The sequence below is a fragment of the Mirounga angustirostris genome, unplaced genomic scaffold (genome assembly GCF_029215605.1).
Source record: "Mirounga angustirostris isolate CCGP_5_RB_7025 unplaced genomic scaffold, mMirAng1.0.hap1 SCAF_9, whole genome shotgun sequence".
Taxonomy (NCBI): Eukaryota; Metazoa; Chordata; class Mammalia; order Carnivora; family Phocidae; genus Mirounga; species Mirounga angustirostris.
Window position 1 is genome coordinate 30,598,986 of NW_026991717.1, and position 24,716 is coordinate 30,623,701.

At 36.6% G+C, this 24,716-nt stretch overlaps 1 protein-coding gene across 8 annotated transcripts in view; it reads right to left on the reverse strand.

The window, feature by feature from the left end:
* The window catches only part of SCAPER (S-phase cyclin A associated protein in the ER), a 539,097-nt gene that overhangs the window by 488,677 nt on the left and 25,704 nt on the right, over positions 1-24,716 (reverse strand). For all 8 annotated transcript variants that reach the window (XM_064570081.1, XM_064570083.1, XM_064570082.1 and 5 more), the window contains 2 exons: positions 23,170-23,240; positions 14,523-14,720 (listed from right to left, as the gene is read on the reverse strand). In XM_064570081.1, coding sequence (XP_064426151.1) covers positions 14,523-14,720; positions 23,170-23,240 — 269 coding nt within the window. The remainder of the gene's footprint in view (positions 1-14,522; positions 14,721-23,169; positions 23,241-24,716) is intronic.

The following is a 24,716-nucleotide window of genomic DNA, read 5'->3' on the forward strand; positions in this document are numbered from 1 at the left end:
AAGTCCAGGACCAGATGGCTTTACAGGCGAACTCTACCAGACATTCAAAGAAGAGCTAAAATCTATTCTTCTTCTTCTTTTTTTTTTTTTAAGATTTTATTTGTTTATTTGAGAGAGAGAGAATGAGAGAGCGAGAGGGAGCACGAGATGGGGGAGGGTCAGAGGGAGAAGCAGACTCCCTGCTGCGCAGGGAGCCCGACGTGGGTCTCGATCCCAGGACTCCCAGGATCATGACCCAAGCTGAAGGCAGTCGCTTAACGAACTGAGCCACCCACACGCCCCATTCTTCTCAAACTATTCGAAAAAAATAAAAGGAAATACAGTTTCCAAATTCATTCTATGAGACCAGCATTACCCTGAAACCAAAACTGGATAAAGACACCACTAAAAAAAAGAACTACAGGCCAATATTCCTGATGAACATAGATGCAAAAATCCTCAATACAATACTAGCAAACAAAATTCAAAAATACATTAAAAAATAATTCTCCACGATCAAGTGGGATTTATTCCTGGGTGTAAAGGTGGCTCAATATTTGCAAATCAATCAATGTGACACATCATCACACCAATAAGAGAAAGGATAAGAACCATATGATCATTTCAACAGATGAAGAAAAAGCATTTGACAAAGTACAACAACCATTATTGATAAAAACCCCCAACAAAGTAGATTTAGAGGTAATGTACCTCAACATAATAAAAGTCACATATGAAAAACCCACAGCTAACATCATCCTCAATGGGGAAAAACTGAGCACCTTTTCCCTAAGGTGTGGAACAAGACAAGGATGTCCACTCTGACCAAATTTATTCAACATAATCCTGGAAAAGTCCTACCCACAGCAGTCAGACAACAAAAAAAAATAAAAGGCATCCACATCAGTAAGGAAGAGGTGAAACTTTTACTTTTTGCTCCTGACATGACACTATATATACAAAACCCAAAAAACTGTCTGAACTGGTAAACGAATTCAGTGAAGTTGAAGGATACAAAATCAATGTATAGAAATCTGTTGCATTTCCATACACCAATAATGAAGCAGCAGAAAGAGAAATTAAGAAAACAGTCCCATTTACAATTGTACCAAAAATAGTAAAATACCTAGGAATAAACCTAACCAAAGAGGTGAAAGAGCTGTACTCTGAAAACTATAAAACAACAACAAAAGAAATTGAAGACTCTATGCTCATGGATTAAAAGAACAAATACTGTTAAAATGTCTATCCTAGCCAAAGAAATCTACACAATTAATGCAATCCCTATTAAAATACCAACAGCATTTTTCACAGAACTAGAACAAATAATCCTAAAATTTGTACAGAACCACAAAAGACCCCGAATAGTCAAAGTAATCTTGAAAAAGAAAAGCAAAGGGGTGCCTGTGTGGCTCAGTGGGTTAAGTGTCCAATTTTTTATTTCAGCTCAGGTCATGATCTCAAGGCAGTAAGATCAAGCCCAGCATCAAGCTCTGTGCTGGGCGTGAGCCTGCTTGGGATTCTCTCTCTCCCTCTCCATCTACCCCCACCCCCCATCACTCATGTGTGCATTCTCGCTCTCTCAAAAAAAAAAAAAAAAAAAAAAAAAGGAAAGCTGGAGGCATCACAATTCTGGACATCAGGTTATTTTACAAAGCTGTAGTAATCAAAACAGTATGGTCCTGGCATGAAAACAGACACATTGATCAATGGAACAGAACAGAAAACCCAGAAATAAACCCACAACTATATGGTCAATTAATCTTCAACAAAGGGGGAAAGAATGTCCAAAGGGAAAAGGACAGTCTCTTCAAACAAACGTTGGGAAAACTGCACCACTCTCTTACACACCATACACAAAAAATAAATTAAAAAATGGATTAAAGTCCTAAATGTGAGACCTGAAAACATAAAAATGTTAGAACACAGGCAGTACCTCTTTGACACAGGCCACAGCAACTTTTTTCTATATAGATCTCCCGAAGCAAAGGAAACAAAAGCAAAATAAACTACTGAGACATCAAAATATAAAGCTTCTGCACAGCAAAGGAAACCATCAACAAAACCAAAAGGCAACCTATGGAATGGGAGAAGATATTGGTGAATGACATAACCTTTAAAGGGTTAATTTCCAAAATATATAAAGAACTTCTACAACTCAACACCCAGAAAACAAATAATCCAGAAGACATGAACAGACATTTCTCCAAAGAAGACATACAGATGGCCAACACACAGATGAAAAGATGTTCATCATCACTTATCATCACGGAAATGCAAATCAAAACTACAATGAAATATCACCTCACATCTGTCAGAAAGGCTAAAATCAACAACACAGGAAACAACAGCTGTTGGTGAGGATGTGGAGAAAAAGGAACCCTCTTACTCTGTTGGTAGGAATGCAAACTGGTGCAGCCATTGTGGAAAACACTATGGAGGTTCCTCAAAAAGTTAAAAATAGAACTACCCTACTATCCAGCAATCATACATTGGGTATTTACACAAAGAATATAAAAACACTATTTCAATGGGATACAGACACTGTTATGTTTATAGCAGCCTTATTTACAATTGTCAAGATATGGAAACCCCCCCAAATGTCCCATCAATTGATGAATGGATAAAAAAGATGTGGTATTACTACATCAAAAACTAATGATGTACTGTATGGTGACTAACATAACATAATAAAATTAAATTTTAAAAAAAGATTTGGTATATACATACAATGGAATATTACTCAGCCATAAAAAGGATGAAATCTTGCCATTTGCAGTGACATAGATGGATGTACAGAATATAATGCTAAACTAAGTAAGTCAGAGAAAGACAAATACCATATGATTTCACTCAGATGTGGAATTTAAGAAACAAAACAAAGGAGTAATGGGGAAAAACAAGAAACACTCTTTTTTTTTTTTAAGATTTTATTTATTTATTTAACAGAGAGATACAGCAAGAGAGGGAACACAAGCAGGGGGAGTGGGAGAGGGAGAAACAGGCTCCCCGCAGAGCAGGGAGCCTGATGTGGGACATGATCCCAGGGTCCTGGGATCATGACCTGAGCCAAAGGCGGACGCTTAACCGACTGAGCCACCCAGGCGCCCCAAGAAACACTCTTAATTATAGTGAACAAATTGATGGTTACCAGAGGTGAGGAAATGGGGGGTTGGGTTAAATAGGTGATGGGGATTAAGGAGTGCACTTGTCATGATGAGCACCAGGTGATGTAAGGAACTGTTCAAACATTCAATTGTGCACCTGAAACTAATATAACATTTAAAAGAAAACATGCTTACACCTAAATAAATAAATAAATAAATGAGTGAAGTATAGTATAAAATGGCATGATGCTTACTCCTAAGAACTAGGCTCTTAGGTAAGTCAGGTTTAACTAACCCTAGGAATAGTTATGACATGGTAATTGTGAGATCAAGTTATTAAGTTCTCCCAAATAACCAAAAGAAAAATAATCTATGCTCTACTGATTATAATATATATGAGAATCAGGTATTAGAAACAAAGAGTTGTCAACCCGGATATCATCAATTAAGTGTCATGTTAAATAGACTAAAATGAAACCCACAACTTTAACACTGAATCACAAAATATTTTGTAAAATGTTATAAACATAAGAGAAATTAATTCTTTAATCAATCAGACAGCAAAATTTTATTGTAAGCCTACAATGAATGAAACACAAAAAAGAATAAATATCGAGAATAAGACTCAGAAGACCAGATACAGATAAAGGAAAGGACAGTTATTAATGGGGTGGGAGTGGGAGCAATGGGTGAAGGTGGTCAAAAGGTATAACCTTCCCAGGGCACCTGGGTGGCTCAGTGGGTTAAAGGCCCGGCTCTTGATTTTGACTTCGGTCATGACCTCAGGGTCATAAGATTGAGCCCCACACTCATCATGAAGTCTGCTTGAGATTCTTTCCTCCTCCCCCCACTGCTCCTCCCCCTGCTCATGCATGCGCACACTCTCTAATAAATAAATAAAATCTTTAAAAAAAAAAAAGGAACAAACTTCCTGTTACAAAATAATTAAGTCCTGGGATTAATGTACAGCATGGTGGCTATAGTTAATAATACTGTATTACATATTTAAAAGTTGCCAAGACAATAGCTCTTTTTTTTTTTTCACAGATTTTATTTATTTATCTGAGAGAGAGAATGAGATAGAACATGAGGGGGGGAGGGTCAGAGGGAGAAGCAGACTCCCTGCTGAGCAGGGAGCCCAATGCGGGACTCGATCCCGGGACTCCAGGATCATGACCTGAGCCGAAGGCAGTCGCTTAACCAACCGAGCCACCCAGGCGCCCCAAGACAATAGCTCTTAAAAGCTCTCACCACAGGAACAAAAAAAAATTGTGACTGTGTGGTGATGGATGTTAGACAATAGTGAGGTAACCAAAGCCTACTCCTATAAAAGTACAGGTGAACTCTTAACCTGCTATCTCTGTGCTGAATATCATGTTCTCTGTAGCAAATTTCAATACCTGAGCCAAAGGGTAACAGGCAAATTGAGCAAACAACAACAAAAAAGAGAGATTACAATATTAATATCACACAAAACAGAATTCACAAAGAAAAACATTAAGCTGGACAATGGGGCCATTTTTACACTGAGAAAATGTTAAACTTACAATGAAAGTTAACTCATATAATCCTTTATATAAGTAATAAGAGATAGCAAAAATGTGTAACACAAAAATTCTTAGAAATTAAAAAGAGATATTGAAGAAATTGCAATAGTAGTGAAAGACTTCAAAATATCTGAGTATCTGACAGATGATGGAGGTAAAATGCATGTATTTGGAGGATCTAAATAATAACTTTAAAAATATAAACTTACCTCTTTCTATCCACAGAGAATCTAACCATTCCTACCACATCCAAGGAATATTCGCAAACACTTAGCTTCTCTACTTTCTCTGTATCTCTCAGGCTTATCTTATAGTTCATTTCCTTCCCCATCCAGCTTAACTTCCATGGTCCGCTACTCCAACGACTTTCTTACACTCTCCAACTCCTTTACCTTAATGAAATTCCATTGCATGTGCCTATAGAATACCAACCTATGATTAATCCATCTGCCCACCATCTTTGTGCATTTTTTAAAAATTTTAAATAACTTGATATCCCCTTCACCAATCCACAATCCACCATCTACTCACTGTCTTTGTCCAGGTTTAGTATGTGACTGGCTGCTAAGTATCACTGCGGGGAAAGGGATATCACATAACTGTGAAGACTGTGTCACCACAAAAGTGTATGTAATCTCATTGCTTCACACAGCCATTTAACATCTATTCACTGAGCATTTAATATGTTCCAGTTCCAGTACCAAGAACTGATGACAGAAGGATAAACAAACAGTGGAACTTAAACTAGACAAGGAGCTCAGTGTCTAATAACAGAGACAGAAATAAAACTAAAAATACAATTATTTAATTTCAATTGTACTAAGTGTTTCTAAGGAGAAGAATATAATGAGAGTATACTATAGGGGAACCTGATCTAGTCTGAAACATCAAGTGACACTTAAACTGAAACCTAAACTATTAAAAGGAGTTAGGTAAAAAAGGATATGGGAGGTGAGGAGGTACTGGCCAAGGAGGAGGAATGAGTGTTCTGGGCATAATCATCAGAACATGGAAAGTCCTGGAGACATGTGAACACATGATATATTTGAATAATTGAAGAAAGGCTGGTTTAAATGAGGCAGAGGCGGGGAGAGAAAAATGGTGTGAAATGAGGTATGCATGAATCAAGTCACTGGAGATTTGACGGTCATGCTGAAGATTTTAATGCTCAGAGCAAGGGGAAACTTTAAAGAGCTATAATCAAAGAAATGTGAAGATGTATTTGTGGTTTTTAAGTATCATTCCATCTGTAATGTGGAGAATGGACTGATGGAGGCAGAGACTCCTGTCAAAGGTTTCAGTTGTAATCCAGGTTATGTTAAAATGGCATAGACTAGAATGGTAGCAGAGGAAAACCAAGAGAAGTAGACAGATTAGGAGCTAATTCATTGGACAGTGGCCGGCGTGAAGTAAAGGGATGAGGTGGAGGCAATATCTGCCCATTCAGGAAAGAGAAATACATCTCTAGGTTTGGGGTAGAAGAAGAGATCATGAATTTAGTTTGTCAGTTCAACATGCTTGTGAGATATCCAAGTGGAAGTGCCAACTAGACAAGTTGGATATAAAGGTCTAAAAATCAGAGGAAAGGTAGATAAGCTAGAGATACACATTTAAGAATCATCAGCAAATGAGTGGTAAATTAAGCCATGGCCTGGAGAAAATTGCCAAGAGACAAAGTATGGTAGTGAGAAAAGAAGGAGGACTAAAAGGAGCCTTGATGACCTCCCAACAGTTAAAGGGCTAAAGGTCAGGTGGAAAAAGCCAAAAAAAAAAAAAAAAAAAAAAGAGGAGGCAGAAGTAGCAGCCAACAAAGGAGGAAACTAAACTACCAGAGACTGTTTCATGAAAGTCAAAGGACAAAATGCTATAAGAAGTTGCAAGTGCTCAACTGTGAGAAGTGCTGCTAAGAGGGAAGGGACTGAAAAACAACCAATGGGCTTGGCAATAGTGAGATGACCAGCCACTTTAATAAGAGCTTCCCTGGAGCTCTGATAGGATGTGGCACCAGGCTAGAGCAGTCTAATGAGTACCTGCGAGAAAAGGAAATGGAGGCAGCAAATACAGAAAGTTTCAGCATGAAGGAGAGGAGAAAAAAGGGGTGAGACGAGATGAAAGGACAAGGAGAGAAAGGGTTTGAGTTTTTACTGTTCTCATTTAGGATGGAAGAGAAAAAAGCAAGTTAAATACTGACTGGAGAGGAATCTAATAAGGAAAATTGAAGACACAGAAAAGAGAAGAATTTCCCATCACAACTTTGACCTTCAGGGCTGTAACCTCCAACCCATACCTCATATTTTTCAAAAATAAAAAGGGCAAAGAACCCATCAAAAGGAATTTCAAATCCTCACCACAAATTTCTGCCTTGATCCCATCTATTCTTGTTCTTTTTGAAAGTCAAACTGAAAAACCTTTCTTGCAACTGCAATCATTCTTGACCTCTCCAATACTGTTACTTCTTCCATGGCTTTCAGGATGTTCCTATTCTCCTGGTCTTCTTCCTACCTGCACAATTATTCCTTCTCTGTCCCTGGACCTATATTACCCTTTCTTCTACTGTGACTCTCCATATATATAAGTGTAAAGTTTATTTTCTTTTACTGCATGTCATTCCTTTCTTTTTCTTAATGCAATTTTTTTTGTTTTATTTTATTAGTCACCATACAATACATCATTAGTTTTTTGATGTAGTGACCCACAATTTTTAATGAGATTTTTAAATTTTAAATTCAATTAATTAACATATAATGTATTAATATCTTCAGAGGTACAGGTCAGTGATTCATCAGTCTTATATAATACCCATTGCTCATTCCATCATGTGCGCATCACCCAGTTACTGCATTCCCCCACCCCCTTCCGCTCCAGCAACCCTCAGTTTGTTTCCTATGATTAAGAATCTCTTAATATTGTCTTATTTTTTCCTCTCTTCCCATATGATCCTGTTTTGTTTCTTAAATTCCACATATGACTGAGATCATAGGATAATTGTCTTTCTCCGATTGACTTATTTCACATAGCATAATACTCTCTAGTTCCAACCATGTTGTTGCAAATGTCATGATTTCATTTTTTTGATGGCTGAGTAGGGTTCCACTGTGTATATGTGTACTACATTTTCTTTATCCATTCATCTGTCCACCAACATCTGGGCTCTTTCCATAGTTTGGCTATTGTGGACATTGCTGCTATAAACATTGGTGTGCAAGTGTCCCTTCCAATCACTACATTTGTATCTTTGGGGTAAATACCCAGTAGAACAACTGCTGGGTCATAAGATACCTCTATTTTCAACCTTTTGAGGAACCTCCACACTGTTTTCCCGAGTGCCTGCACCAGTTTGCATTCCTACCAACAGTGTACAAGGGTTCTCTTTTCTCTGCATCCTCACCAACATCTGTTATTTCCTGACTTGGTAATTTTAGCCATTCTGACTGGTGTGAGGTGGTATCTCATTGAGGTTTTGATTTGGATTTCCCTGATGCTGAGCGATATTGAGCACTTTTTCATGTGTCTGTTGGCCATTTGGATGTCTTCTTTGGAAAAATGTCTGTTCATGTCTTCTGCCCATTTCTTGATTGTATTCTTTGTTCTTTGGGTGTTGAGTTTGATGAGTTCTTTATAGATTTTGGATACTAGCCCTTTATCTGATATGTCATTTGCAAATATCTTCTCCCATTCTGTTGGTTGTCTTTTGGTTTTGTCGACTGTTTCCTTTGCTGTGCAAGAACGTTTTATCTTGATGAAGTCCCAATAGTTCATTTTTGCCCTTTTTCCCCTTGCCTTTGGAGACTTGTCCAGCAAGGAGTTGCTGCAGCCGAGGTCAAAGAGGTTGCTGCCTCTAGGATTTTGATGGATTCCTGTCTCATATTTAGGTCTTCATCCATTTTGAGTCTATTTTTGTGTATGGTGTAAGGAAATGGTCCAGTTTCATTCTTCTGCATGTGGCTGTCCCAACTTTCCCAACATTTGTTGAAGAGACTGTCTTTTCTCCATTGGATATATTTTCCTACTTTGTTGAAGATTAGTTGATCATAGAGTTGAGGGTCTATTTCTGGGTTCTCTATTCTGTTCCACTGATCTATGCTCTGTGTTTGTGCCAGTACCATATTGTTTTGATGAATAAAGCTTTGTAATAGAGCTTGATCTGGAATTGTGATGCCACCAGCTTTGGTTTTCTTTTTCAACATTCCTTTGGCTATTTGGGGTCTTTTAGGATTATTTTTTCCAGCTCTGTGAAAAAACTTGATGGTATTTTGATAGGAATTGCACTGAATGTGTAGATTGCTCTAGGTAGCATAGACATTTTAACAATATTTGTTCTTCCATTTCCATGAGCATGGAACATTTTTCCTTTTCTTTGTGTCTTCCTCAATTTCTTTCATGAGTATTCTATAGCTTCCTGAGTACAGATCCTTTGCCTCTCTGCTTAGGTTTATTCCTAGGTATCTTATGGTTTTGGGTGAAATTGTAAATGGGATCAACTCTTTAACTATCAACTCCTTAACTTCTCTTTCTTCGGTCTCATTGTTAGTGTATTGTTGATCATCTGCTTAGATGATCTGTCTATTGCACTGAGTGGTATATTAAAGTCCCCTACTATTATTGTATCATTATCGATGTGTTTCTTTAATTTTGTTATTAATTGGTTTATATAATTCACTGTTCCCATGTTAGGAACATAAATATTTACAATTGTTAGATATTCTTGTTGGATAAACCCTTCAATTATAATATAGTGTCCTTCCTCATCTCTTATTAGTCTTTGGTTTAAAATCTAATTTGTCTAGGGCGCCTGGGTGGCTCAGTTGTTTAAGCGACTGCCTTCGGCTCAGGTCATGATCCTGGAGTCCCAGGATCGAGTCCCGCATCGGGCTCCCTGCTCGGCGGGGAGTCTGCTTCTCCCTCTGACCCTCCTCCCTCTTATGCTCTCTGTCTCTCATTCTCTCTCAAATAAATAAATAAAATCTTTAAAATCTAATTTGTCTGATATAAGGATTGCCGCCCAGCTTTCTTTTGATGTCCATTGCATGATAAATGGTTTTCCACCCCCTCACTTTCAATCTGGAGGTGTCTTTGGGTCTAAAATGAGTCTTTTGCAGACAGCTTATCAATGGGTCTTGCTTTTTTATCCAATCTGAAACCCTATGTCTTTTGATTGGGGCATTTAGCCCATTTACATTCAGAGTTAATTATTGAAAGATATGAATTTAGTGCCTATTACCTGTACAGTCACGGTTTCTGCATATTGTCTCTGTTCCTTTTTGGTCTATGTTACTTTTAGGCTCTCTCTTTGCTTAAAGGATCTCCTTTAATAGTTCTTGTAGGGCTGGTTTAGTGATCACATATTCTTTTAGTTTCTGTTTGTCCTGGAAGTTTTTTTTTTTAATCTGTCCAGTTTGAATGACATGCTAGCTGGATAAAGTATTCTTGGCTGCATATTTTTCTTATTTAGCACCCTGAATATATCATGCCTGTACTTTCCAGCCTGCCAGGTCTCTGTGGATAGATCTGCTGCCAGTCTAATGTTTCTACCCTTGCAGTTTACGGACCTCTTGTCCCAAGCTGCTTTCCCAGGATTTTCTCTTTGTCTCTGAGATTTTCAAGTTTCACTATTATACATCAGGGTGTTGACCTATTTTTATTGATTTTGAGGGGGTTTCTCTGTGCCTCCTGGACTTGAATGCCTATTTCCTTCCCCAGATTAGGGAAGTTCTCCACTATAATTTGCTCCAATATACCTTCTGCACCCACTTTCCTCTTCTTCTGGGATCCCAATTATTCTAATATTGTTTTGCTTTATGGTATCACTTATCTCTCGAATTCTCCCCTCGTGATCCAGTAGTTGTTTATCTTTCTTTTTCTCTGCTTCTTTTTTCTCCACTATTTAGTTTTCTGTATCACTAATTCTCTCTTCTGCCTCATTTATCCTAGCACTTAGAGCCTACATTTTTTATTGCACCTCATTAATAGCCTTTTTGATTTCGACTTGGTTAGATTTTAGTTCTTTTATTTCTCCAGAAAGGGATTCTCTATTGTCTTTTATGCTTTTTCCAAGCTCAGCTAATATCTTTATAATCGTTATTCTGAACTTTAGTTCTGACATCTTACTTATGTCCATACTGATTAGGTCCCTGGCAGTCAATACTGCCTCTTGTTCTCTTTTTTGAGGTGAGTTTTTCCATCTTGTCATTATTCCAGAAAGTGGTAGCTTTTCTATTTGTAGATTTGCAGCTATTCTTTTCTTAGATCTCTGGTTGAGTTCGCAGGTGTTCAGAATGATTTAATAGCTATCCAGCTGAATTCCTAGGTCCAGATGAAACTAAGGTCTCCTACTTCTCCACCATTTTGGACTCAGACCTCCATGTCACACCTTTCAAAAAACATTTTCTCACATCTCACTTTGATCCTTATTTGTTGAACTGAGAAATTTCAACTCATTGAGATATAAACAAAGAATACTTTTATGTTTTTCCCCTATAACCTTAGTTGAATACTAAGTTGAATACTGAACCTGCTGAGTATGCTCAGGTAATTCTACAATTTTTCAGTTATATTGAATTATCAAAGGTTTTAAAATCCTATCTATAGATAACCCACCTATTAAGCACAAGTGAGAATTACATGATTTTTAGCAGATGCCTGTGGTGGAGAGGGGCATGGCTTATTCTCACTGGGTCCCTTCTTCTTCCCCTGTACTCTTCTTCTCACTCTCCTACATTCACAAGCTTCTATCTTTTGCCATATGTAGCAGCTGTGGGAACAGAGCAATATTCAACTTACAAGAGTTGACCAGATATTAGTGATGGGTCTGCTACAGTCATCAGCCTGTCCTTCTCCAGTGATGCTGACTGCCAAGAGAGTCAAGTGCTGCCAGGCAGAAATATATCCCTACTCTTTCTCTGACTCAATCTGAGGTCAGTGGTCTCTACTGATTTCTGCAGTACATGGTGATTTCTGCACAGGTAGCATATGTGGTTCTCTAAGCAGTGTTCAGGTTCACCCTGGCTCCCTCTGCCCCAGTAGTATCTGTCCCCCCACCACTGTTTTGCATATTCTCATCTAATCAAGTGCCCCCATAGAAAGCCCCTATGACTCCAACATCTTCACCAATGTTCACACTTCTTCCTTCACATAAATCACAAGATTCACTGCGGTTCCACTTTACCTGATTACTGAGAACTCACATCCCATCTCCTTCCAAGGCATACTACCCATGAGCTACTCCAGCAAGCCTATTGTGTTATGAAATCTCTAAAGGAGATGTATACACCAGCTTCTATATCCAATATTCCTGATCCACACATCCAGTTTCCCCTGGGTTAAAATGGGAAACAAGGAAAAGAAAGTACAATCTGTACCCATCATGCTATCCCGCAAACTCGATGGACACATTCCAAAAGCAATCAAAATCAGTCAGCACAGCAAAGATCCAGCCAGAGAATAAGAAGCCAGTCTCTCACTCTTGCAGCCACACTCACAAACTTTACAAGAAATTCAAACCCCACCTCAAACTTTTGTGAGAGGATGGCTACCACTTCACTAACTGGGTACTCTCTAAAAGGCCTTCACCCATCCTCTACCCCAACTCTTTATAAAGGAGAAGGGGAAATGCAGTGGTGATGGTTAGAGTACAGTTTTGCTGGAATGTCAATTTGTAGTAATTCATGCAGTGAAGAGGCATAACAGGCACATGTTCAAACTAAATAACAAACAAAAAAAACGCAACTAGAAACTTAGCCTCTTCTGATTATAGAGCAGGGCTCTGGTCAATAATCCTAGCTGAAATAAAAAAGATACTTTCCATATCATGCTATACTTAGCATGTGAATTACATAATACAGATGTTATTAACTGCATTTTACACATGAGACAAACAACTGAATTGTGATGACGTTACAAGACTAAAACACAAAAATCACAAATAGGGATATATCTTGTCAGTGCATCCACAAAACAAGGGTTCAATCTACCTGGACAGTGAGGAAAACCCTCTGGGTTTTGGATCTCACAGAGATAAATCAAATGAGATAAGGGATAATTGTTTTTATACTGAAAACAGAGCAAGACAAAAATAAAAAAAGAATTCTAGTTATCATATACCCAGCATATGTTTAGACCAAATGGTAAACTATATCTTTTTATATCACCACCTATATGTCCTGGGTGGAGAAAGAAGCAGAGCTGGGTATGAAAATAACTTTAAGCGGCACCTGGCTGGCTCAGTCGGAAGAGCATGCAACTCTTGATCTCGGTGTTGTGAGTCTGAGCCCAACGTTGGGTGTAGAGATTACTTAAAAATAAAAATCTTATAAAAAAATAAAATAACTTTTAAGCTCTCATTTTATTTCTCGGCATAGCCTTTGAGCATCTCAGAACAGTACAAAAAATAAAGAACACATCTCTACTACTCTCCCTTTGTCAAAATGTTCTCCATTTTTGTGATCTACAACTTGCATAAAAAAAAAAATCTATTACTGAATTTTCACCAAGAAAGCTTTGGTGGATGGATGAGAGAGCCAGAAATTCAGACAGGTACAAGGGTCTCTGCTCATCACAGAAACATGATTGCAATTGGTCAAATTCACTTCTGTAAAGAAGTACACATTTTATAAACAAATTTTATTTCTTCAATCAACCTTTTGTTATTTTTAATTACAAAAATCAAAGAATCTCTGATCTAACTGATCTGTATGGCTAACTTAGAAATTATCTAGGCCCATATGTTCACTTTTTTATAGAAGAAACTATAATCTAAAATTAAGGTCAGTAGTGCTTTCTACCACAACATGCTGATTCATTAAACTCCAAGCTTATGATTTTGTTTAAACTTACTTTCTTAAAATGTAAAAAATTTCACATGGTGATAGTAACAATATTAATTGTGACAACCAAACTATAAATTTGGAGGATTTCAGTTACTGTTCATTCTGAAATCTGCATCTGATGAATCATATTTTTAGGCTATTCTAAAACCTATTTTGGCTGTTTCAAATTTTAGAGGAGACACAGCTGCTGTTTCAACACGTAACTTTTCTTTGACCCTTCATATATTTCATAAGTTAAATACTGAATGCCAGGGTTTTCAGTCCTGTTCACTGTAGAAACACAAGCTAACTGTATAATATTTCTCTGAAGATGTATCACTCTGGTTTTTCTCAAAATAATTTTGTTCAGTATAAAGTAATATAGTATACAGTTTCTATTTTCTAAAAGACCAGGCTTTTTAGTGTATTTTCAGAGACAGATTGCACTATGTATCTAATATCCTATTACAAACACAAGGTTATCTGAAATTAGAAAATACACCTTACAATGACATCCCAATCCCACCCAGGACTGTTTATGGTTAGCTATCAATCTCACTTTTCCCTGACCACAGTGAATTAGAAGAGTGATAAGTATCTCAGTAGAAAGGGAGCAATGTCCAATTAAAGACATTAAACATGAAACCAAAGAATGTCAAAATCTCACTAGTGCCACCTACAGTACTGGACAATGCAGATAGGAGAAATTTTTTTAAATAATTTTGCGTATCATGGGGGTGTGTGTGCATATTCATCTTTTATGATTTCTTGCCCAGGACTATGTACCAAATCTTGAATATTACATAATTAGATAATGCAAAAAACAAGAGTATTCAAAAAATCAAAACAAAAAAAACATGAAGCACTCATAGAAGCAGGGTAGAACAGTGGTTCCAAGGAGTGGAGAAAATAGATGTTGGTCTAAGGGTACAAACTTTCAGTTATAAGATGAGTAAGTTGTACAGCATGGTGACTACAGTTATTAATACAGTATTGCATACTGATGTTAAATGATATGGTCAGGTGTAATAAAAATGGGAGAATTTGGCTTTAAATGGATTACAAAGTCTCAAAGCAAACCTTACCTTACATTCTACCACACTCTGATCTGATTCACAAGTTTCATAGATTTCATCTACTGCTCGGCGAAGGTTGTCAAAAAGAAATGCCCAGTATCTAGCTCTTAGATCAATTTTCCGAGGATGCCTTGTTTTAGTGGGACTTTTATCAAAGTGTTTATCTCCAGTTGTAGATGATGTTATTTTACAGTCTACTGCAGCATTCTGGTGAAATAAAACAAAACATAAAAAAAAAATTTCTTAAAAGCCGCCAGGGATTGGATTTTTTTATAAAGCACATTTTTCAAAATAAATACTTAAAAACGAGACATTCTTCTTTTTATCTTATATCACAATGAATTTATCAAAACAAAGCTTCTCATCTTAAAAAAGCATCAGGTTTGTAAGGTCATTTTTTATTTCAGACATGTCTTACTGAAGATTAGCATGGCTTCAACAGTGAACAGACCCTTAGTCAAAAAGGACCACTAAAGGACCCATTCTTTCCTCAGTTGCACAGGCAAACTTTGAAAATAAAGATTACATTCTATAGTTTTACAGACTATACCACAGAATCATTCCACCAAAAAGCACGTAGTTTACATAAAGACTGAAATTCAAAATGCAAACCTGAAGCTTCTCACTAGAAGTACAAAAGAGTTGCTTATCTCTCTGTGGCTACTTAAACTGAAAAATAAATAAATACTAAACCTCTACTACAGTTAGAGCAACAAACAATACCAGGTTTCTTTGGGTTGTTTTGTATGTGTGTGTATCATTCCTGTTTGCTTGTTTTTCTTTTTCATAGAAGAGCCCCAGAGTGGAGAGTATCTGAAATAGAGGCTAATACCCTCCTGCTTTGTTTTAGGCTTTGGCCTTCAATATAAGTGATTCCTAAACTTCATAAATCTTTTATAGCCAATCATTGATTCATACAGAATCTTTACCAGCAAAAAGTAAGCAGACAAAACACATGTACGCACACAGATACTATACACGCTTGAGAGGCTCAGATGGAGTTACTTGTCCTCCCTCCACAGTGCCCCATCCAGACTAGGGTTGCCAGATTTCACAAATGAAAATTAGCAAATATTTTATGGGATAGCCATGGTCCAAGTCCAAATTCTCAATACTCAAGCAATAAAATTTAAAATAATGTTAACAATCCATAAAACCTTTGCCTCAATTGCTCTCCAAGTTCTTTCCAGCCCTAGTGTAAATCATTTTATTATTATGGCAAATATCCCCTCCTTGGATTAACCAAATTCAAAATCCCATTCAAATAGCATCTATCCTGAAGTAAAGCTTAATTCTGTCCACTCTCCTGATAACTGTGACAACTATTAGCAATTTATACAGGATTACAGATCATAAATCAACTTCACATAATCTTCTAACCTCCTTCACACAATCTTCAAAATATGTATTATTAGCTCCACTTTACAGTTTAGGAAACAGGCTCCGAGGCTAATAACTCATTTGTCAAAGATCATCTAGCCACAGGAGACCACCTTCCCATTACAGCTCTACAGTAACACTGCCGGCTTACCATTACACTGCCTCGGGCCTGTGCCGCCAGCACTTGACCAGATATTCCAGACTACCTCATTACTCTTCCTAGACACCATCCAAAGTTAAAATTATCTTGAGAAGTTTCCCAAATTATACCTCCTTCATGAAGTTTTTCTACATCAATCAGCAAAGGGCTAGTAAATTCCTGTGAATTCAGACTCAGGTCTTATGGAATTCTCAAAAGTACTTTCACTCATTTTCACCCCTTTATGTATGTACCTTATCATGCATCAAATATTTTACCATCCTTTCTTACAATGTAAAATAGGCACCACTGCTTCCAGGTTAAAATGTTTCTATTCTTTGTGATTGCTCTATGCGAAGCTTTTACAAAGAAAGATGCCAGTAAGACAAAAACTACAGTTACATAATTCCATCTGAAAGGCAATGTGTTACACAAATTTGATATTTAACTTTGCCAAAATGGTAACACTTTATACTTGCATGCATATTTATATTTTATGAAGGAATTTTGAATACATTATCTCATTTAATCATTACAACAACTAAAGACAGAACAAATATTATTATTCCCATTTGTAGATGATAAAACTGAGGGTCAGAAAGATTGAATTTCTTAGCAAGTCAAAAGGTTGAGTGATGGAACTAGGACCAGAACCTAGTCTTTCAACTTCTGCTCCCATGTTCATAAAGCATTTCACATAGCACCAAGCATACAATTAGTACCTAAATAATGTTAGGTATGATTATAGTGGGAAAGATAAAGAGGAGAAGAAATATGCTCATAGAAAAAAATGTGAATAAACTAATGGCAAAATTGCCAAATTTGTGGAAGAACAGGCAAATAAAATTGTAGAGGTTAAGTCAGTATAGAGTTCCAAAGTATAGGGCTCTTACCTACCACTGATAAAAATAATAGCAGTGATAACAGTAATTGCAGCAGCATCTAACATTCATGGCACATTTGCCAGGTGCCAGGCACTGTGCTAAGTGCTTTCCATACAGTTATACTTCATTTAATCTTTGAAGCAATTTTGTATCATAGGTAACATTATTATCTCCATTTTACAGAAGACAAAACTGAAGTTTAGCTAAATTAATTAATGAACCCAAGGTCTCACACTAAGTGATAAAGCCCAGATTAAAAATCAGGTAATTATCCCATTACTACAGCTTACTACTACTTCTAAGATACTCAAGAAGAAAAAGCAATCTAAATTTGTGGGAAAAGTTAGACACAACTGAATTCCATGATGTTATATTGTTTTTTTCAATGACTTTTGAGAGAAAGAGAAAAAGTAAAGGGAAAGAGGAAGGAAGAAACTGAGATTTCTAACTCATCTCTGTCAGAAGGACTCATTGACTCCCTTGAGAATCTAACAATGCTTATGAACCTATTTGCAGAAAAATGCATGGGCACATAAAATTGAACACATACTTTCTTGATGTACCAACACTGACACATCATAATCATCCAAAGTTCACAGTTTACCTTACAGTTTACTCTTGGTGTTGTTCATTTTATGGGTTTGGACGAATGTATAATGACACGTATCCATCATCACGGTATTATACATAGTATTGTCATTGTACTAAGAATCTTCTGTGCTCTGCCTATTCTCTCCTCCCTATCCCTTCCCCCGAACATCTGGCAACCACTGACCTTTCTACTGTCTCCATAGTTTTGCCTTTCCAGAATGCCGTATAGTTGGAAACAGTATGTAGCCTTTTGAGGTTGGCTTTTTTCACTTAGTATAATACATTTAAGGTTCCTCCATGTCTTTTTATAGCTTGATAGCTCTTTTTTTTTTTAAGATTTTATTTATTTATTTGACAGATAGAGACATAGCAAGAGAGGGAACACAAGCAGGGGGAGTGGGAGAGGGAGAAGCAGGCTTCCCGCTGAACAGGAAGCCTGAGGCAGGGCTCGATCCTAGCACCCCAAGACCATGACCTGAGCTGAAGGCAGACGCTTAATGACTGAGCCACCCAGGTACCCCAATAGCTCATTTCTTTTTAGCACTGAATAACAGTCCATTGTCTGGATGTACTACAGTTTATGTATCCACTCACCTACTGAAGGACATCTTGGTTGCTTCCAAGTTTTGACAATTGTGAATAAAGCTGCCATAAATATCCATGTGCAGGTTTTTGTGAGGATATGTTTTCAACTCCTTTGTATAAATACCAAGGAGCATGACTGCTGGATTATATGGTAAGATATATGGATTATATGGTAGTATGCTTAGTTTTATATGACTCTATAAACTGGCAATTTATAAACTGCCAAGTAGCTGTACCATTGTGCATTCCCACAGGCAATGAATGAGAGATCCTGTGGCTTCACATCCTTACCACCATTTGGTGTTGTTAGTATTCCCAATTTTGGCCATTCTAATGGATATGTAGTAATATCTCATTGTTACTTTAATCTGCATTTCTCTGATGCCATGTGATATAGAGCATATGCTTATTTGCCATCTGTATATCCTCTCTGGTAAGGTGTCTGTTAAGAACTTTGGCCTGTTTTTTAATCAGGTTGCTTGTTTTCTTATTGTTGAGGTTTTTTTATTATTATTTTAATTCTAGTACAGTTAACATACAGTGTTGAATCACTATATAGTACACCTGAAACTAATGTAACACTGTATCTTATTGTTCAATTTTAAGAGTTCTTTGTATATTTTGGATAACAGTCCCTTATCAGGTATGTCTTTTGCAAATATTTTCTCCTAGTCTGTGGCCTGTCTTCTCATTCTTTTGACATTGTCTTTTGCAGAGCAGAGTTTTTAATTTTAATGAAATCTAGCTTACCAATGATTTCTTCATGGATCAAACTTTGGTATTATATCTAAAAAGTCATCACCATACCCAAGGTCATTTAGGTTTTCTTTTTTGTTTGGTTTTTTTTTTTTTTTTTGGTCATCTAGGTTTTCTATGTTATCATCAGAAATGTCATAGTTTTTGCTTTCACATTTAGATCTATGATCCCTCTTTGAGTTTAATTTTGTGAAGGGTTTATACCCTTCACAAGGTATCTGTCTAAATTCTTTTTGTGTGTGTATGTATGGGCGTCCAATTGTTCCAGCACAATTTGTTGAAAAAAATTACCTTTGCTCCATTGTATCGCCTTTGCTCTTCTATCAAAGAGTAGCTGATTACTTATGTGGGTCTATTTCTAGGCTTTCTATTCTCTTCCATCATCTATTTATTATTTTGCCAATACTACACTGCCTTCATTACTATAGCTTTACAGTAAGTCTAAAAGTTGGCTAGCGTCAGTCTTCCAACTTTGTTCTTCTTCAATATTTCATTGGCTATTCTGGGTCTTTTGCCTCCCCATACAGTTTAGAATCAGTTTGTCAGTATCTATACAATAATTTGTGAGAACTGTATTGAATCTACACATCAAACTGGGAAGAAAGGACATCTTGACAATATTCACTTTTCCTACATGAACATGGAATGCCTTTCCATTTACTTAGTTCTCTGATTTCTTTCATCAGAGTTTTATAGATTTTCTCATATAGATCTTTGCATATACATTGTTAGATTCATACCTAGGTATTTAATCTGAGGGAGTGGTAATGTAAATGGCATTGTGTTTTTAATTTTAAGTTCCCCTTGTTCATCACTGGTATATAGGAAAGCCACTGACTTCTGTGTATTAATCTTGTACACTGCAACCTGCTATAACAGATTATTAGTTCCAGGAGGGGTTTTTTTTGTTGATTCTTTCAGATTTCTTATATAATCGTATCATCTGTGGACAAAGACAGTTTTATTTCTTCCCCCTCCCTCATTTTCGTGTCTTTGCATTAGCTAGAACTTCCATTACAATGTTGAAAAACAGTGGTGATAGGGGCATCTTTGCCTTATAACTGATCTTGGGGGAAAGCTTCCAGTTTCTCACCATTAAGTATCACATTAGTTGTAGGGGTTTTTGTAGATTTTTTAAATCAAGTTGAGGAAGTTTCCCTCTATTTCTAGTTTATTGATAATTTTTATCATAAATGGGTGTCAAGTTTTGTCAAATGCTTTTACTGCACCTCTTGAAGTGATAATGTGATTTTTCTTTTAGTCTGTTGATGGACTGAAGACCAAATATGAAAACAAAAATTTAAAACTATCTAGAAAGATATCTTTATAATCCTGAGATAGGAGAGGCTTCCTAGATAAGACAAAAAGCACAGCTCATGGATAAGTTATGTAAAATTAAATTTATATACATGGTCATGGTATATCATTCTTTTTTTTTTTTTTTTTTTTAAGATTTTATTTATTTGACAGAGAGAGACACAGTGAGAGAGGGAACACAAGGAGGGGGAGTGGCAGAGGGAGAAGCAGGCTTCCTGCGGAGCAGGGAGCCTGATGTGGGACTCGATCCCAGGACCCTGGGATCATGACCTGAGCCGAAGGCAGCCGCTTAACTGACTGAGCCACCCAGGCGCCCCCATGGTATATCATTCTTTTCAAATATTGTGGGATACAATTTGATAATATTCCTCTATTTGGAAATCATGGCTGCTTTTAGCTGATAGCCTTATATTTTTATCATACATACTTACATTCATATTTTCCTAACAAAAACTTCTTCCTAAATAAGACAAGGATTTTATCACTCTCCCTTCCAAACTCCCTACAATCCAACCTTCATGTTAATATTGTCTAAAACTATAGTTCCACTTCTCTAAATTTAATTGTGTGAGTTTTTTTTCAAACCATCAATAGGTAATGAGATTTACAAACACATTTTACAAATACCTTTTTAAATTTAAATTCAATTAGCCAACATATAGTACATCATTAGTTTCAGATGTAGTGTTCAGTAATTCATCAGTTGCGTATAACACCCAGTGCTCATCATATCACGTGCTACAGATACCTTTTTAACAAGTTCCTTCCTCCACGTTACTTTTTCTTCTTGCTGAAGTTCATTTTTAGTAGTTCCTTCATTAAGGGTCGGTGGGTGGCAAACACTTAGTTTTTGTCTAAAATAACTAAAAATAGCTTTATTTCATTCTTGCACTTGGCTGGGCATAAAATTATGACTTAAAAGTAATTTTGTCTGAGCGCCTGGGTAGCTCAGTCAGTTAAGTGTCTGCCTTCAGCTCAGGTCATGAGCTCAAGGTCCTGGGATCGAACGCCGCATCAGGCTCCCTGCTCAGCGGGGAGTCTGCTTCTCCCTCTCCCTCTGTGCTCTCTGTCTCTCTTAAATAAATAAAATTAAGAAAGCATTTTTTTTAAGAAGTAATTTTGTCTTATAACTTCAAATATATTGCTTCATTGTCCTTTGTTCAAAACAAGGCTATTAACCTGTCATTCCTCTGTGGTTTTGTTTACATCCTGGTATTTTTATAGATTTTTTCCCTTAATCTTAACATTCTTCAGACTCTCTAGAATGTAGCTAGGTATATAAATCTATTTTTATTTACCCTGCTCAGCTCCACAGTCTTGCTCTGAAGCTCTTCAAAACTCAAGTGAGAAAATTTTTCAACATTATTTCTTCAAATATTCAATGCCCACCATTATTTACACTCTACTTTTAAAAGTCCTAAAAAGCATATAGAATTTCTCAATCTTAAATTCTTTCTTATTTTCCATCTCGTTAGTTCTCTGCAATATGTTTTAAATTCTCCTCAGTAGTGTCTTCCAAATCACAAATTTTCTCTTTGTCCAGTACATTTATTCCATTAATTATGGGTTTTTTAAATTTCACTGACAATACTTTCATTATAAGTTTTCTAATTGGTTCACTTTTATCTATAAATATTCAAAATTAATACCCATCTGTTTTACGTCAGAATTTCTCTTTCTTCTTTATACTTATTCTTTCCTTTGAGGAAATAAGGAAATTTATTTGAAAGTCTTCTTCAGGAAAATGCCCTTTTTTCATTACCTCAGGAGTAAATTCTCTCACTCATAGAATATGTTATCTATATTTTATAACATTATTTTCCTTGTATGCTTTGATATTTTACTTTGAATTTGAATTTCTTGTATTTTACGTCTTCACTTTGCTCACCCTCACTCCATGTGTCCTACTGTTATGGTGACCATCACCTAGCCCACTATGGTCCCACTTCCGCAAGTCTTTTACTGGGGACTAAAAACTCTCACCCGTCAAGAATACTAGCAGATCCAGTCATAAACCATGGGCCACTTCCTTTTACTGCTTCAGACATCAATTCACAGGGCATAACACCAGGCAGACTAGCTTTTTTTGTTCCTAGTACAAAACGCTGCATAAGCCCAAAATTTTATACCATGTGCCTAGATTTGTTTCCCCATGATAATCAGGGCATTTTAGCCTCCTTTATTCCATAAGACTTGTCCATTAAGTTTGTCTCCCTAACTCCACTTACCTGTCAGTGTGTTTATTTCTGATCTACAGAGACGGTTATCCTATTTTTGAAAATTTTTTATCTTTTTAATTAAATTTTTTTTTATAATTGATGCCATTGTAGGTGAGAAGTCAGGGATTATTTTATGAACTCACAATGACATTTTGATTAGCAATTAATGTTTTCCTTATGTGAAGTTTTGGGTTTGCATAGTCATATTGGTATATTTAATAACATCAAACCAAAATAATATATATGAAAAGCTCAGAGAAAGTAACTATGAATTAAAAAGCTAAAAACCACTTTTAAAATAGGCTTGTGTTCTCTAAAATTTTAATGAAGCAATTTGAAAATTTTTAGAGATAATACTTTTACTATTCTACAACCTAAAGACATACTATAAAAAGAAAGAAAATCATAAAAAAATTCACAAATATGGGATGTGTAGCAGAAGGGTTAAGAGCATAAACAAGAAATTGATGACCTGGGTTCAAATCTTCACTGTGTCACTCACTAGCAAGTTATATAACCTCTCCTTACCTCTGTTTCCTCATTTTTAGATGAAGATAATAACAATGCCTACACTGAAGGGGCTGTTCCAAGAAGCAAATAAATTAATATTTGTAAAGTATTTAGTACTAGCTAGGCACACAGTACTATATACACATTTGTTAACTAAAGAATGCTACACGGAATTTTTACATGAAGACAAAATTATACAATATTCAAATCCTGAAAAATTACATTTTCTCACTGAAATAAAAAGCCAATTCAGCAGAAAGTTGTATATGCTGTACCTGTTTAGTATTTTTATGAGTTCCTTGAATTGTCCTCTTTGATTTTCCACCAGTTTGACATTTGGATTTCCCTTCAAGGCAAGAATAGACAGACAAATATAAAGGTCAACAAATGGGTAGTACAAAATAGAACTATACAAATCATTTGGGCATACTAACACATAACCTCGTTCGAGAGATCACAGAACAGTACAATCTATACGTGGTCAATATGAACTACAGATAAAATAAAAAACAAACTTCCATGGTCTCAGGGACTGATTTTATTGAATGGCCTTCTCAGAACAGGAATAAATCAACTTCTTAAATAAGTCTGATATTCTGACAATTTAAAAACAAGGCCAAGTTAGTTGGTGCTCCTCAACTTATAACCAGGTCTGGAAAATACTTCTTTGAATTCAAATTTTAACAATAAAATCAAGAATACATTTTTTACCATTTAAGACCTCAGCATTTTGTTTTGACAAATTTATCTGATTTATGAAATTCACAGTTTGATTTGAAAAAAGAAGTTTTCAGTTCTTTGTATTTTTGCCATCAGATACAGCTTTCTCACTTGTTCTTTTTTATAAGATACTAACTACTGTTTTATAATCACTCTATTTTTGAGAGCAATTCAAAATAGGAATAAAATTCTATCTATAATGTAAAACAGAATAATTTTCCTTTCAGCAAAATAATTTTGGGCCAGGACCTCTGCAGCAGTACAAATGAAGTGAGCCATAACACCTACTAACAGTTTATCCACACACAGTGGGCCTCCCTCAACTGTTCTACCACGGAGGAAAGCAGAACTCTCACTCAACTACACAGCCCTTTATTCATCCTTTGATTACAGAGAACAGTGTACCAGCAAGCTTTTTAGAATATCCAGCAGAATAACCAGCTTAGAACAAGTACCAGAGAAAAGAGAAATAAAACAACAGAAGACAACTTTTAAAAATTGAAGGATGAGTCTCAGAAATATCTGAGTACATATTATAGCTATAAATAAGAACGAGTTGCTATTTTTTAAAAAAAAGCAAAATAAAGATTTCCCTATTATTGGCAAAGTTTTAACAATATAAAACAAACCTTATCAAAAAATTATGGGGGGGAGCGGAGCAAGATGGCGGAGGAGTAGGAGACCTGGATTTCGTCTCCTATCAGGAATTCAGCTGGATAGGGATCAACCATTCTGAACACCTACAAACTCAAGAGGAGATCGAAGAAAAGAAGAGCAACAACTCTCTGAACAGAAAAGCGACCACTTTCTGGAAGGTAGGACGTGCGGAGAAGTGAATCCGAGGCGATATTCGGGAGGATAGACGGCGGGGGAGGGGCCTCCGTCAGCCACTTCTGGCAAGTGATAGAGCCGCAGAGCACAAAATCGGAACTTTTAAAAGTCCGCTCCGCCGAGGGACGTCACTCCGGTGGCTAAGCGGGGGGTGGAACCCTCGCGGGACAGTGTGGTCTCAGGACCCTCGGGGTCACAGAAAGACCGGGGGTACCTGAGTGCGGCAGAGCTCCCAGGTAACGGAGCAGGGAAGCCGGCTGCAGAGGCGGAG